Raw genomic sequence first — 16,795 nt, 5'->3', positions numbered from 1 at the left:
ACCCAAAGGCCAAAGCAGAGACCAAGCCGCACTTGAAGGCAAAAGAACGTTTCACAGCGCTGAGCCTGGTCTGCTGCACGGTGTGTTTAACAGATTGGTTATTTGAGGAGGCCGGGATGCGAATGGGAAAAGCAGACGGGGTGAAAGCAAGCTCAGTTTCCTTCTGGAAGCTGATGCAGAGATCAAGCCATGCTAGTTTCACGCCTCATTGCTTGGATGTCTCCATCCTCGCTCACTGCAGAGCAGAGCCCAGAAGACGTGAAGCACCGCAGCACAGGAAGAGGAGCCACAGGTCACCTCCTGAGCGCCTAACGTTCGGCTCAGCTGGGAAGCAGGCAGACCATCGCAGCACGATGGGGTCTGCAGCTGTCCCAGCAGCGATGCYGTGGTGCGATCCAGAAGACCGTGGAGGAGGCTGATGGAAAGCTCAGGCTAGCAGCCTGGGAGCTCCAGAGCCAAAGGCATCCGCAGCAGCTTTTATACTCATCGTAACCCCCCAGTACTTGCCTCCAGCAGCCTGGATATTGCAGGACTGGCAGACAAACTCCTGAGTCGGGGGGGGTATTTTAGCAGGTTATGCCTTTAGCTAAGACTGAAGTCAATCGTGTCCCTAGGTGCCAGGGCTATCTCCACCCTCCCCTCCCAGGAGCAATGTGGGTTTTGAATTTGGGGAGGCCACAGGGATCTTCTCTACGCGTGCCGGAAAACGATCATATTAGGGCAACTTTCCTGGCCTCTATGCACCAGGAGAGCCGTGGGAGTCACGCACCCGCACCTGACCCGTGGCAGGTACCATGGCCCAGCCGGCGTGGCTCATCCTCCCCTGCCGCTCGTGCAGGCTAAGAGCATCCGTGCGCGGCTGGTCCCGGCTCACCGGTGTGCAACGAGCTTGCAAAGCTGCACTGGCTTATTCAAGGGGCAGYGGAAATCCAGAGTCAGCTCAAAAAACAGGGCAGAAACATGTCACGGAGCTGCAGGGAGGATGCTTGCAGCCGCGATGCCACAAAGTGCAACCTTCTCCYGGCTTCCCCCGTGCATCAGCACGGGAAAATCCCAGCGGGACCCGCTCGGGCTCCTGYGGGGCCGTCGCTCACCAGGCGCCGGCACCAGGCGTGCTCGGCCGCTGGGGCACGGCATCGCCGCCGGGCCGGGGACGCGGTGGCGGCGGCGCAGCCTTGCCCGGCCTCCCAACAGAAGCTCGCACAGCGTGTTTCCGTTCTGTCAGCACGTAATGAGTAAAACTGACTGCGGGCCCCACGAGCCGGGGTTAAACCAACAAGCGCAACGTGAGCGGGGGCAGCGTCTGCAAACGGCTGCGCAGACCCGCATTTTATTTATTTATTTTATTTTTTTACAGCCGGCTGCGGCAGCGCCTCGACCTCTCTCCCCACCTCCCCGTCCCCCTCGCGCCTGTCCCACCTCCCGCTCCGCAAACCTCTTCACGGCGAGCCGCTGCTCCGGGCGAAAACCTCTCCCTTCTGAGCAAGGCCAGGCGATTAATACAGAATCATCATTACTTAAGGCACAGATCAGCCCGGCTCTTTTATTGCGTTTTTTTCCGAACTCGCCAGGCGAGGCCAGCGAGCCTGCTGGAGGTTAACGAAGTTCAGCTCAAACGCGGGGTGGCAGCTTTCCAGCTCCTCATCTCGCCGCCCCTCGGGCTGGCGGGGCTGAGCCGAGGCGGGCGCGAGGCACAAAGGTGCGTTGTCGGGGCCTCCCCTAAGGAGAACTCAGGCACTTCATAACTCCAGCCTTAAATTATGCACAGCATCAAGCTAAAGACCAAGGAAATAATAGAAAAACAAGCATCACAAAAGCGTTTAAGCAGTGGAACGCTCTGTAATTAACTTTTACGTGCGTGCACGCGCACACGTTGGCGGGAGGGCTATGCGGCACGCGCGTGGGAAACCACGGCTAGGTTCTCCTGCCCTCTCCCCTTCCCATGCCGTAGCACCCACCTCTGCAGCCTGGCACGTCGCAGGAACGGGGTGCAAGACCCATCCCCTGCTCTCCTGCCTCCCATCCCTCCGCAGCAAGGACCACCAGCTCCAAACCGGCCGGAGAACTATTGCTTGGTCAGACCCGGACCCAGCAGGACGTGCTGCTTTCCGAGCAAAGTCAAGAAGTGGGAAGAGGACAAAGGGGGACAAAGCCCTTTTCTAAGACAGATGCTTTTCTGCAGAGAAAACGCCTCCTTTTCAGGAGGAGCTGGGTATCTACATTCCAGTAGCTCAGGCTCACCCCAACATGTATCCATCCACTTTAATGTCCCCGACACTTGCCCGTCTCTGGCCCGGGGCAGTCAGATGAGATGAACTCTCTCTGCCTTCCCAGCTCCTGCAGGAGGGCAAAGCCTGTGGGAGCAGCTGCATTACCTAGGAGTATTGCAACCCTCGGTCCCTCTTTTATCCTCCCTTCTCCTCACTTTCTGGTCTCTTCTCCTACTTCTTCTTCCTTGTAACAGCAGTAGAGAAAAGAGGAGGAGAGGACACTTCATTTCCCCATTCTGTTCCTTCCAGCTGTATTTTCTGCACTCACGCAGCAGGAAGGGAAGGTGCCACAACCATCAACACAATAAAACATACCAGGAAGCAGAAGGTTTCAGAGCATTTCATTTGTAACCACAGTGAAATCTGCACTATTGTATATAAGGCATAGACAGGTGATACATATATCTTCCAGCCATTGCAAACCCCTGAATGACAGGGAGCCGCAGGGAGGACTTGACATAGTCCCCACCTCCTGGGCGGCTTTGGTAGAGAGACACAACCCAGATACAGAGGGCCCACAGCGAGGCAAACGGATGGAGGTGGCTGTTCAAGCAGCAACGCGGAAGGGACCGAACTGACGTTTTCACGTGCTCAAGCCTGCTTTGACTCAACACAGTCCCGCAGAGTCTCGTGGCGTGAAACTTGGCCCTAGAGCACCCAGATATAAGCAGCGCTTTGTACTCAAGCACGGATCACCCACTTGTTTGGGGCTCTGGGCACCAAGATTTTTCCTTTTGAAACAGGTGGAGGTCACAGAGTAATAACACCAAGATCGGAAATTTCAGAGACTCCGCAAACCGAGGCAAGGAGGTGAACTAACGGGCTTGATTCCCACTGCAGATCAGGAGAGCGAGGTGTGCAGGTAGCCAGCAAGACTTACAGGCTCTCCAGCAGAGCTGGTTTGTGGTAGAAGTGGTACAAGAACCAATCACCCAGGCACCAGCATTTCATAGAATAGCTATGGAAAAAAAAAATCATCAAAAAGAGGTGCAAAACCAAGCACAAGCCAGGAAGAGCCAGTTTTGCCAAGCAGCTTTTGTCCTCAGCTCATCCGATCCTCGAGGGGAAGCATTGCACAGAATTTGACCAAGAGCTGGTCGTTTGATAATGGCTAATAACCAGGGGTGTGGACGTGAGTGATGTTGGGAGGCTTCTAGGGAAAAACTGAACAAATGCAAAAAATGAAACACCCACCCTGGGGCACGCAAGCCCAGAGCCAACTTTACCTCCCAAGCATCAGCCACTTCTGAAAGTAGGACACTGAATCAGTTAAACCTCGGAAGCGAAGATGGATTTTCATAGCTGCATGTCCTCCAGGTTGAAGACACCATCTTCACAAGCGGCAGAGAACTGACCCGTGCAAGCTGGGTGTTGTTAGAGCACTGAATAACAAGGGATTTAATGCTCAAGGCATCACATCCCTATCCAGCAAAGCACTTAAGAATGTGCTTTTTCCTTGCCTTCTGCTAAGAACATGCTTAAGTGCTTTGCTGGAGCAGGGCAGGAGCTTACATTAGTACAGCTTGTCCCAAGAAACGTTGATCCCTCGGGATCACTTTTCACTGCTGCTTGCTCTCATGTGTCACGTTGAGTAACAGCAGCTTCAGGGGACAAACGAAACCGAGGAAGAAATGTCTCATCCTGCTGAAGGCAGCAGGGAAACTTCCTTTTACTTTGGCGGGACCGTGGCGCAAGCCAAGCCATGCCAGAGCGGCAGGACAGCGGTCTCACGAGAGGCAGCTCGGGATCCCCGCTCTGGGAGATGCCTCCTTGCAGGGTGAACAGATGCAGGAGGAAAATCTGAGACTAATGCTGTTTTGCTTAACACCCTCTCATGACAAGAGCCAGTGCCAGGAAGCATGAGAAAGCCCGATTAGTCTACGTTGCTCCACCTAACCGCAGCAGCGGCGAGCCGGATGGACAGGACAAGGGACTAAATTTGATGTTCACGTACAAAACAGCAGAAATGTCTCGGTACTGCCATCCCAGTTCTGTCAAAACTGCCATTTGCTCTGGCGGGAGCCTGTGCTGAGCAAGACCCACAGGATACATCTCCTAACATTTAGTTCTTAAAGCATAAAGCGAACAAACCTGCTCCCAAAGCTGCAGGTTATCTGCCTCATCAGCGTCCTGCAGCAGAGAGTTTCACAACTTATTTTGCAGGCTGGCTTTGTACGGTTTGGCGTAAGCATGTTTGGGAGCACAGGAGAATAAAGACTAATATTGTCCACTTAATTATGGCTGCAGAGGTTGTATGTAATCAGAGGGGAGAAGAGCAAAGTGCACGTGCACGGTTTTGCTCCTGGGGTTGCTCTCAGAGCCGGTGCCAGGCTGACTCCACTGCCACTCTGCCACCAAAATGCAGGTTTTGAAGGGAGGCATGTGGGACTGTAGAGGTAAAAGAGCAGCTTAGAAGGAAAACAGGCTCCAAAAAACCTGGACCACACTGCGTGGTCCTTCATGAGCACAGAATTCGACGGGAGTTTTTATTTTATAATCACCACCAATTCCTGCCTCAGGTCTCGTGTCTCAGAGCCTCGCGCTGGGTCCTGTATCTCACGGTTCCCGCGCTCTTTGGGAAGGCGACGTGACAGCCCCGGGTTTCGGGCTGTGCAGCACATTCCGACTTCAGTAGACTTTACATATAAACCAGATAACACACATTGCATGGCAAAGGAAAACTGCGACTTGTCAGAGCACAAAGGAAAGCGCTCAGAACCTGAGAGTTTTTGGCTTGCATCTACTGCTTAGACCGGCAGCCCATAATTCCTCTACTAAGGACTGCAACATCTTTATACTCTCGCAGCCTATGATTAAGTCATACGAAAAGGTCCTTTTCTCCCCCACCCTCTTCAGTTTTGCACTGATATTCAAGGTCTACAAATCAGAGCAGCTTAAAAGGAAGAAAGACAGAGAGAGAGGTAAAATAACAAATATTTCAACTTAGGTATTGTTTATGTGCTGCTTCAGAGGTGAGTGCTGTAGGTGGTATTCTGCATACTGCATCAAGGAAAGTTATATCTTCATTTTGGCAGCAGCCTAGGGCCGGAGAAAGCGTGTTCCTTTTTCTTCTCCATCTGCTGATGTGATCCAGTGCAGAGCAGTAACTCATTTCCAAAATCCCCAGGCAGGCACTGGACCTTTCCGGCGTTCGCCAGCACAGCTTCAGCTGAAAGGTTTTACCAGTTTCATAGCAGCATAGTTCTGGAGGGGAGGAAAACCGAGGGAAAGGAAAGTTGAGTTGAAGCAGGTACAGCACACCGGCATGTGGATGTTAAAACGTTTTCTCGGGTACGGCACAGAACCGCGGACGGGACCGCGGCCGCGTGTTCAGGGCTGCCGGTTGGGTATCATGACGAAGTCCGAGCCCTCGGAGACAAGAAGCAAGGAGAGCATCCCCGCTAGCAAGGACAGCAGAAAGCCCAAGACACGTGGGAAAACAGGGCTTGCTTGCTTCCAGCAGAAGCTAGCGGTCACGCACACCAGCCAGCAAGCACCAGGAGTCATGCTGGGACTTCGACTTCTCCTTCCACCAGTTCTTAAGATAAATTTCCACCTCTTCTTACCCTTAAAGAATTTGCCACCTCTCCACCAGCATCATCTCAGCGCCCCATGCCTACTTGCTTTGAGGATACATTTCCAGTCCTTGGTTGGCTTCCTCCAACCTCCCCCTCTCCTCTGGCTCCCCGTGTCCCCCCCATCCCTGCTCTCGCCGCTCCTCCAGAAACCCTGAGTCTGTCCTCGCTCACCAGGGCCTGCTCTTAGGTCCATACAGCTAAACTCTCCCCCTCCCCACCGTCCCCCAAAACTGGTGGCCTCATCCACTCTGCCTGCTGGGTCAGATCCTTCGGAAACTGGCCCTAGTCCCTGAGCATCCCCCAAGCCGTGCTATGGTACTGTCTGGAGAGCGCTGCTTTGCATGGACCAAAAACTGTGCCTGGGAATATACCAACCATTAGCCAGTCTGGACAGCAACAGGACGGTTCCTGCCCTGCTCCATCCCGACTGAGCACCGGAGTATGAACCTAGTCTGCAGATCTGTGGACTATTTCCAAAGGAGCTGCCAAAGGCAATGGAGAAATGCAAACCTACTGCTGAAATCTTCTCTCATCCCTATCTGCACCTCTTAGCACCTCACCCATCTGCTTCAGTGTCAACATTTGGCGTATGATTGCTCCTAACAAGCTGACACGCCAGGCAAGGTCTTCCCGGGATCATTTGCAGGGATCTGTACTGTGCTCTGCCCATCCTGGCTGAATTGGGAAGCATCCTGCAAGGAGGGTGCTAGAGAAAATGAGGTGTCGCAATATTTTAGCCTATTACACGTGCAATTCCCTCCTCGAAAGGGGAGAAGATGGCAACACTGTGAAAAAGAATGAGCTGTGTAAATGCTGCTTATCAGGACCACAAGGAAAATAATATCTGAAGACGCATGTTCAGGTCATTTGAAAAGAGCTCTATTTAAAGTAGCTCTGATTCACACACCCGCACCCGCACACACGTACTAGCAAATTTGGAAGTTCCATCCAAGCATATTGAATTTAATTGGTACAGGATGTTCTATCACTCTGTCGCTTTAAAAAAACAACTCTGGAAACAAAGCATAATGCTAGTTATGAGCAAGTTCTTTGGAGAAGAAGAAAAAAACAAAAAAAAAAAACAGAAGTAAAGTTTGACCAAAGGCATCTTGATAAATTACAACGTGTAGCAAATTATGAGGCAGTTTGCCAATTGAGGATTTCTAATAATGCCATAAATCAAGTAAGCAAAGCTAAGGCAGTTTACCAGAAGTCATTAGAAAAGCCTCCAGTGGAATATAACCTTCTAATTAATTATCCATCCATTTGTCTTTCAGTCTATCCTCCAAAATACTCCTATTTTTTATGATTTGACTGGTTGCATTCTGGAGGGTAGCAAGTTTTCTGTCCAGCTATGAATTTGTATTAACAAAGTGTTGAAAGCCAAGCAGGATTATCAATCAGCGCAGAAAGCAAGCTGTAATTAGAATTAATGGCAATGGAAGCAAAGCTGGGCTTGCAGAACACAAATAGAGCTTTAAAAGGTAGTAAACATTTTCATGGTACTGCAAAACAGAGCTGAATCCAGCTGGAAGTCATGTTACATTTTTCTATGGTGGAAGCCACTAAAATCTTTACAATAATCACTGCTTCGGGCAGATATCTTAACCACAGTATTCCCTATACTTTACAGATTCAGAAGCCCAGACAGGACTTTATGATCTTTCATTCTGACTTTCTGTCTAGCACCAGCCTGAGACTCTTCTCAGCTGTTGCAAAATCAGATGAAAAGTCCAATGAAGTCAGCGAGTCTTTCCAAAAGGCCCCTCAATGTGCCATAAATGAACACTGCTGGACAGGAATACGTGGTGGAACTAGAGCATATCTTTTAGAAAGACATTCAATCTCAATACGTGGACCTTTCAAAAAATGATGAATTTACCACAGCCTTTGGCAAATTGTTGCAATGGTTAATTACCCTTCCTCTCAAAAATTAGCATCCTATTTCCACTGGAATAACTCCTCTAACTTTGACTTCCAGCTACTGGATCTTATTATACTTTCGTCTGTTGTTTAAAGAATCTTCTGATGTCAAGTTAAATATAAGGACCACGTAAGGAAATCATATAGGAAATATCCAAGGAATACCGTTCCCAGTCCTAGCTTGTACAGACCATAATGACAACCACTCTGTAAAGAAAGTTAATGCAAACTGTCAAGTAACCTGACACTAAGACTAGGTGGAAGAGCCCCAGTAAAAATGAAGAACCTCAGAATATCAGATTTTCAACATTTTTTCCCATTTTTGTAAAACTAGACAACTTTTTATGGAAATTTGCAATATCATGCAGTTTTCCAACCAAAACCAAAAGGCTTTTCTGTTGGAAATGACCTCTCAGCCGCTAAAACAAGTTGTTCTGTGAACAGCAGAGCTAATGAAGACTGATTCTTCATGGGCTTGTGCCTGAATTTCCCCTCCTGCAATGCTCCCCGTATGTTCTGATGAACCTCCTCTTCCTCCTCAAGTGCCACCAGCCCTTTCCCCACCGGCACATCTCCCCCTCGCTCTGGACAGGGGCCGAGCTCCACGGCTGGTTGAGCACTACACGGACGGGCTGGCTCATCAGTGCACGGGGGTTACGTGCAGACAAACAGCTTGGAAGGCAGCAGACGGCAGATGCGCAGGCAATTTGGGCAATCATGCAAGCTTTTCGCCCCAAGAGGAACGGGGCAAACGGGGTCACGCAGACTGTGTCCTGCGAACAGGGAAGCACACAAGCACGCAACTTCAACGGTTTCCGATTCCCTCTACTTCCAGCAGGTGCTGGTCGCTAAAGCAGCTTTAAATGCCTTGCCTATTTTGCAGGCTATTCTGTTTCTCTGTGTAACGAGCAAAATGCTTCCCTGGTCTGTAAAACTTCACTTGCTGGCTATTCTGAACAAGACCAAGACGTCGGCTTCTTTACGTTGATGGAGAAGCCCGAGTCCAGCCAGTGCTGGGAAGCACATCGGCCCATCCATTGCTGAGACAGGTGGGAGTCCGTGGCTCTGCAACGGGCTCATACTCCTGAACTGCGCTGGCTGCAAAGCTGGGACTGCGGTCTGACGCTTTCAGCACTACATGAGGAATAGGAATAAATCAAAAAAATCCCATTTTTATGCTGAGAGCCAATGGAAATGCCCTGGGTTTGTTTTCAGGTGAGATTCCTGTCTCAGATGGAAGGGCAACACATACAGGGTTAGCGTAGCTAGGGAGCATGGTGAGTGTCCCAGTGGATGCTGCGTATGCATATTTCTCACCGAAGGTATCCTAGCTCAGCGTCCTCAGGTAGAGTCCAAACACAACCAGGTTTGGAGCCAGGGCTGAGACATCCCTGGCTGGAAAGCAGACAACCCGCAGCGGCTGGCACGTGGCATGCGACACTCCCAGGTGGAGATGAGAGCATCACGGCTGAGCTAAGCTTCATTAGACCACTCTAGGCTGAAGAAAGCAGGGGTGACCTACAGCAGCGTTACAAAAGAAGAGGTAGGGACGCAAGGAACCCAGCACACAACAGGAGGCGACAGCACCGCATCCACGGCTGTGCCTCGCACTGAGCACCTCGTAAGAAGGGTCCCACACTGGACACCTCCATTTCCATGGTGGGAGATAGGTGCTTCTTCTCCTCAGCGGTCAGGGGCTCTTCTGGGCCCCTTTGGGGCATGCGGGACATGTTTGCCTGGTGCACTGGGAACCACACGTGTCTCAGCAGGCTGACCAGGCAGAGCTGGGCTCCTTTCTCCCACAGAGGTGGCTCAGTCCCCCTTCATAAGCACTTTGGGTGGGCTCCTTTGGGCACTGGCGCTCGCTGAAGCATTTCCTAAAATCATGCCTGTTCAACCAGTAGCTCAAGGTCTTCTAAACTCCCTACGTCCCCATCCCCTGCTTTCGGTCCTTGCCTCCTAAGACTGCACACTGGCAGGGAATTCACACTGCGCACAGGCTTTTTCAGGCCACGTGCAGGTCCTGGGGCTCCTGCTCAGCCGAGGACTAGCTCCTGAAAAGTGATGACCGAAAGGGCCCAGGAGGTCCCAGTGGAGCTCACAATAAGCAGAAAGCTTCCGATGAGAGCTCATGCAAGGCTATAGCAAAAAGATCAACAGAAGTAGAAAATCAGTGACGTCACCTCCACGTGCGCCCCTGCTGCTATGGACAGCCCTGTATTCCCGTCCCCTCCGTCTGGGTAGCTTGAGGGCCATGTGCCCTCGTGGCCTTCCCTGGAGCTTCCCCTGCCACCACCCACGAGCCACCCCTTTGACTGGGATGAGAGGGGCTGGGTGGCCAGAAGACCCTCGAGCTCCTGCTCGTGAGCTTGAAGCTGCACACGTGGAGTGGCACCATCACGGACACAGCACCTACCGCAACACGGCCCTTATTTTAAATGGGACCTGACGGTGCTCCTGGCACGCAAGTCGGAGCAGAACTGAGAGGGGATTGTTCTTCGCTGTGTTTAATCAGGCTTGTAACGACGAGCCCAGCCAGAAGGTCGGCATGCCAGCAGCATCCTTCATGCACAAACCATCACCAGTGCTGTTGCCAAATTTAGTGTTTGATGAAACGGGAGAGCAACTAAATCTACAAATAGATACAGAACCAGCGACCTCAAAAATTTAGGGGAAGCTGGCCAAATGCATAAAAACAGAAAAATTCCATGAAACATGGCCTTACTTTTTAGAAATATGACTAAAAGTTGACCTGACCAAAACGAAATTAAATACTACAACATTTAGCTAGGAAACAGGGAAAAATCCCAAGTAATAATGAGTGTAAATCAATATTTATAGTTTGTGAATTTTTGCTTCTCTTAACATTGCTTTTGTATGATACCACTGGAACGAACGCAAAGTCACTTGCAGCTTCAGGGAAACACTGAGTTCTTGGTCAAAAAGGATTGGTTTCTGCTACTTGACATAAAGGGGAGTCTCCACGAATGGCTTGGAGTATAGGGCAGGGAGGACGCGATGGAGCAGAAATCTGCGCTTGAACAATTATTTCCTCCTTCTTACTACTTAGCACCTAAGGAATTGCTTCTCCAGCAAGAGAAGTATTCCAGCCCTTCCCATGGATATGAGGATACGGAGACAGAGAGAGGCGTGATCTAACGCCGTCCCATTTTTCTCGACGGGAACAACTGAGCATGCATGATTTCAAATCATCTGAAAGTGATTACAATGGTGAGGAGAAATTCCACACCTCGCTTTTTAGTTGCACACTGCAAACACACGAAGCCATCTGTGGAAGGCAGCCACGTTCTCTCATACCAAGGTATAAATTACCCTAATGAGTTCTTTTCTAAAAAAAATTTTTCATATACGCGCGCTGAATTTGTTAAGTGCTAGAAAGAGAGAGGCGAGTCATTTTTCTTATCAGTCTGGTAGGAGGGGAAACGGAATTCAAAAGCCGTCATGACTTATTCCGGTGCCGTAGAAACAGAGGAGGATACAAAAATCCATCCTATGCCAAACTGGAAGGCTGGGGCTCCGTTATTTATTTATTTTGTTTTGCCAGTGGAACTGACAGCAGGGCAAGAAAAAGCCACTTTCTTGATTAATGAGGTGGAAAGCCTCCCCCTTGTTTGAGACATTATATTGGCATAAACTGTTCCAAGCCTTGATAATGAGAGACGGGGCTGCCCAAATGCCTATAAGCTAGCCTGCATCTTTAAACAATTACAGACTGATATATATTTTTTGCCACTGCTCAGCCCTGTAAAATGGCTGGATTTCTAATTAGGCTGCGTTTTTCTTGGGGATTTTCCCACCGACCCTGCAACACCTCTGACATCAGCCGCTTGAATGTCTCTTTGGAAACAATCAATTAACCTTGGCGTTGTTAGGCAGGAATCGAAACACAGGCACGAAGAGGTGCGCGCCTCGCGCTGCTTCTGCAGCAGATGCACAATCTCTGCTTCTGGCCCATAACAGTCCACAGTGTTGTTCCCCTGGGACCAACGTGGGACTCTGCAGTCGCATGCACCAGGACCATCTCTGTCAAGGCAGAGCAAGCACGTGCACGGACAAGACTGAGGCTGGGCAGCCACTGAGACTTGGCACTGTACTGGGGGGAACACCTGGTGGGGCTTATTCATCCCCCCTCCTCCCCTCTCCCACACCCATCATACCGGGAAGGCGTAGACGAAGATCCCAAGGAAGAGCAGCAAAATGAAGAGCACGATGGCCAAGATAACCACCCACTTGTACCGCCGCCACAGGATGTACTTCAGGGTCTTGTACGGGGAGGTGAACCACAGGAAGGAGGTCTCTGGGCGTCTGAAGCCAAGAAAAGTTGAGGTCACTTCTAAGTTTCCTGGTAGGACCGAGCATCCCAAAGGAGGACCACCACCCTGACTGGGATGCCCCACTGTAACGAGTTGGCTGAACACCCTGGAAACCCATATTCCCCTGGACAGATAATGTCAGCTGGCTTCCTTGGCTGTCCAGGCCAAACCCCCAGCCGCCCTGGACTGTCTCAGCTTCTACAGTCTGAGCACAGCACTCAAGAAATGGAACCTAAACTGGAGCAAGCCCATTGCAAACTGTCGTGTCTCAGGCTAGGATCCCAGGTTTTTAATTTGCTCCTTAAGAACTCTGTGCCCTGATGGTTATTTTTCCATTCAAGATGCTCTTACTTGGGGTCCTCCAACTTGGGGTTCATATTTGGCTCATCACGACCCATCCCAGCTGGCCGTTCTTCATGCTCTTGTTCTGCTACAATTTCCAAAGTCATTTCCAATTTACCCTGTGTGGGTTGAAAAAAAAAGGGAGGGGGAGGAGGAGAAATGAATTTATGATGCAAAACACTAATTGGGAAAAGAAAAAAATACTTCAAGTGTAACCCAACCACCACCTATAAGCACCATGAGGAGGCCAGTAAGGCCGGATTTCTACACCTGCCCACTGCAATATTCCTATGCAGCAAAGACCACCGTTGCAGAATGGGAGTGGAGATATTAGACAGGACATGGATGTGCTCCAGCCTGTTGAAACTGATCTTCCTCCCATCAAAACAACTGAGGCCCTGTCAGGTTCCCCCACATTATCATTAGCTAAGCTGGTGTCCCTGCTGTACATGTAAAGAATTCAAAGGTCTAGGAGAGGAGTTTAGATGCTGGAAGGTATGACAGCAAAATGGATAATAAGCCAATAATGGCGATGATTCCCAGCAAACCAAGTATCAAAGTTTATAATTACACAGGTCTGCAGGACCGGGGCTACCTATATCCCATGACTGAGATTAGTATGTGGAGCAATTTGATTTTCTAGTCTCCAGAAACTTGCTCGTGAGCTACAAGCTGGGACTTACAAACCCACATTATTATCTAAGTAAAGCTGGTATCAAGTAATACTTCTGAGGAAATCATCACCTAGCCTCAGGCAACTTAGACTCCAAGGTCTCAGGGACCAGGACTATAACATACAGTTTGTTCACTGTAGCTGTCTAACTACAGGTGCATGATATGTCCATACTCTGGTGCACAAAGCGTCTATGTACAGGTGCATGAAGTGTCCAGGATCCCACTGTAGTCCCTGGAGATCTATTTGAACCTCGTTGATGATGTCTGGAGAGCGATTCATTTCACTTTGAAGCAAGTAAGGCAACTGAGGCAGGTGAGTCTAGGTCAGGCGTCAGCACTTAAACATGGGCACCTCGTAGCGTTTCAGACTCTGTGGCATGTCCTGTCATTCCCCTCAGAGTCCTGTCTCCTATCTGCTAGATCTGGGTAGTCATCCCAGACACCTCAGATGTCATTGACACCCAAGCTTAGGCAACTGAACTGAGGCTCTATATTGGATGACTTCATTCACTATATAAGTTCCACTACCTGTACTGAATGGTTGCCACTAATTCACATTGGAGCCCAGACACTTACCTTTAAATATATTAGCCTGACAACTGAATCCTTCCTATACTGCTAGTCACAACACAATAGCATTAAGAATACACGTGACAGAGTGTCAAATTATTTGGCACATTCCAAAACACAGAAGCAAAATCCAAAAAGACAAAGAACTTGTCCTAAGGCATTTACATCATGCTGTAACAAATCCCAGATCTGAATTCCAAAACTGAGTTTCCTGCCCTGACCATGGCTTCCTGCATGAGTTTGGCCCAGCCGCTTCCCTCCTCAACACTTTTAGTGAGTTCCCCCCACAGGAAAATGCGTAAAGATGTTGCCAAAGAGCATGAAAGTCCTTACTGCCAGGATCTTCTTCTGATCCTGCTCAGCAACACAGGGCCACCAACCCTTGACGGTTTTCTGCTCAAAGAGTGACACAAAACGTCCTGAAGACAAGGTCTCGTCTACTAGCTCTAAGGAGCACTTTTCGGCAGTCTTGGCAGGTTTGGGCATCCGGTTGAGATCCATCTGAATGGAGCCTGCAAGGAGGAATGTTACAAGAAAGATGCCTTGGTGTAACAGGTCCTTAAAGCAAGGAGTATTTCCCTGAAGGCTTAGAAACACTTGCCATGGCACCCTCATGACCTCAGAGAGCTTGGGCATACACCCACACAGCAAGGGGAAGAGCAGATTCAAGTGTGGTCTTATTTTCCAAGCATAGCACTGGTTTTAGCCCCTGGCTCTGCCTAGAACTTGAGCACTCAGCATCACCACTGCGCGTAGGAAGACCCGAGCTCTGGTCCAAAAGGTATCCCACTGTTTCTTGCTGTGGTAACCATGAAGTCCTTCTAGGAGAGGTTGCTAGACCCTGCAAACTATCTGCTGACTGGCTGGGCTGGTGAGTACTTTGGCTGTTCAGGTTGTCCTGGTGGACCTACTCCAAGGCATTTCTAAAATTCACAGCGAGGTGGGATGCTTAAAACAGGAGGAGTTGCTACAACTGTGGAGTGAGGTCGGCCAGGTCTGGAGAGCGATTGCATAGAATGCATGCTTAACCCACAGCGTGGGCGTACCCATGGGAAGGTCCAAGGGAGGGAGCACACAAATCCACACACTTATAGCTCATTTTGCAAAGCCCTTTGAATTCTATAGGTGAAAAATGTCCAATAGACAGTCAGGACCACATTTATATCTCCATTGGGTGTCTATATTGAGTTTCATCACTAACCAAGATCTAATAAAAGTCTAATGAAAGCTATGCTTATCATTTACCTACTTTACCCCTGTAGTTGCCCGTATGCAGCTATAACTTTGGATGGTTTGCACTGAGATCAAATAGGCAGACTGGGATTTTCAGTGAAGACTAAGACATTTAGGTGAAACTCAAACTGAATGCATCCACAGCACAGTCAGTATAAGAGCTTTGGGCAGGAGGCTCACAGATCTCCAGACATGCTGTTTTATTGTCCCGCCCAAGGTAGTAGTTGCAGCAGTCTAAATATGAATGATATCCCACAAAATTAATAGCTTTCTTCGCAGACAAAGAGTGGCCCTACAGTTAGTGTATTTTCCTAACCTTTAGGAAATCTGAGCTCAGTTCTCTACTACAGACTTCCTGGGTGACGAGAGAATAGCAAATTGAATGCATATAGTTTATCTGCAGTGGCTGAGAACGTTACCACCTATCAGCTGAGCTGTTGCAATGGACATCCGTCTCAAGGTGAAATGTGTAAGCTTAAAGTGCGTGCATTTAATTTACTCTGCTACACTATTTTACCTTACAGTTGGGAAGGGCCAAGAACATGCACCAGGTCTGTTACTAAAGCTCAGCTGGGGGACAGCAGCTTTTTACACTGCAACGGATGAATCACATTCACTAATACGCTTGTATCTTTAGGTTTTCTGTGCCATGGTTTCTTGTGTCCAAGGACAATAACAGGAGAAATCAGGTTTGCTGCCAAACATTTTTGAGGTCCATTGATGAAAAGTGCTATACAAAAGCCAAGGACCATTTTTATTTGTTGGAATTTGCAAGGAATTTGATGTTGGCTGCTGTACGGAGGAGAGTGAACAAGAGCTTGTGATGTGTGGGGGAATGCACCTTACAGTAGAGAAGAGACACAGCTTTTAGAGATAGTGAATGAGAACAAAAGACCCAGCCAAACGGATTACAGGTTAAGGGTTTAAAAGGATCTTGATCACATACTTGCTTAGTGAAGTTTCTGACATTTGAAGTTTCTTTAGTGACAAAAACAAAGGTAGAACAAGATCCAATCAAAAAAAATGCTAATTCTGAACCCTCCAACTTCTGCACAGATAATCTACTGCATTGCTCTGCTATTTTTCATATTAGAGGGGTTTTTTTCCTTCCTGGCCTAAACCTCGATTGGTGAGGCTGATTAGCTAGGCCAGCCTTGGAAGAGGCAAGTGCTCGATCCAGCTGTGTTTATATATAAGCATCCCAATTAAAGCAAGACAGGACAATGGTTCTGTCTGATGGTCTCAGCTGAAACACGAGGTTAGCCTTGATGCAGGTCCATGCGAAGCAGGCGGGACCCTGAAATCTTAAGGTCCTGTCTGAAAGGACACAGCAACCGGGATGGAAATGAGCTGGTAAGGGCTGAAAGGGCAGACGTGCTTTTTCAGGAGGAGAGCAGACTGAAGGGAGACATATAAAGTGGTTACAAGTAGAGGATATAAAATGGGTTATAAAGAGGACTGAGGCCAATAATTTTCCCTTATTATGGAGACAGCACTGGAAGCAACAACCCCCCCACAAACAAGGAGAAATTTATGGGAAGCTCTAGGGGAAAGGTCTGCTCCCTTATGGATATTTAAGGGAAAGAGTCAAAGGACTGAGTGAATGGTATAATCCCTGTTTAGCCTTCCTGGAAGATGGTGGCTCTGTTGGATTTGATGATGCTCTTGACAGTTTATGTCAGCCCAGAAACAGTCTATTGTAGGCTGAGACTGGAAATCTGCCTAATACAAACCACTTATCATCAGTCCTGAACTATTCTGTCACTGAATCCTGATCAGTGGTCTGAACTGGTCTTGTTAGATTTTCTTCATATCCCGAAAGGATTCAATAATTGCTTGCTTTGCATCTGCATCAGCAGTGATGGAGCCA

General features: G+C 49.1%; 1 protein-coding gene across 1 annotated transcript in view; it reads right to left on the bottom strand.

Moving 5' to 3' along the window:
• Nucleotides 1–1,705: 1,705 nt before the first annotated feature.
• The window catches only part of DYSF (dysferlin), a 124,622-nt gene continuing 109,532 nt past the window's right edge, over nt 1,706–16,795 (bottom strand). The window contains exons 53-56 of the mRNA XM_026070619.1: nt 14,026–14,204; nt 12,457–12,566; nt 11,950–12,097; nt 1,706–5,474 (exon numbers count right to left, since the gene is read on the bottom strand). Of these exons, the coding sequence (XP_025926404.1) occupies nt 5,436–5,474; nt 11,950–12,097; nt 12,457–12,566; nt 14,026–14,204 (476 nt within the window). The 3' untranslated portion in view covers nt 1,706–5,435. The remainder of the gene's footprint in view (nt 5,475–11,949; nt 12,098–12,456; nt 12,567–14,025; nt 14,205–16,795) is intronic.

The sequence above is a fragment of the Apteryx rowi genome, unplaced genomic scaffold (assembly GCF_003343035.1).
Source record: "Apteryx rowi isolate R43461 unplaced genomic scaffold, aptRow1 scaffold_315, whole genome shotgun sequence".
Lineage (NCBI taxonomy): Eukaryota > Metazoa > Chordata > Aves > Apterygiformes > Apterygidae > Apteryx > Apteryx rowi.
Note: the sequence above shows the minus strand (reverse complement) of the source record. Positions and strands in the feature narration are given on the sequence as shown.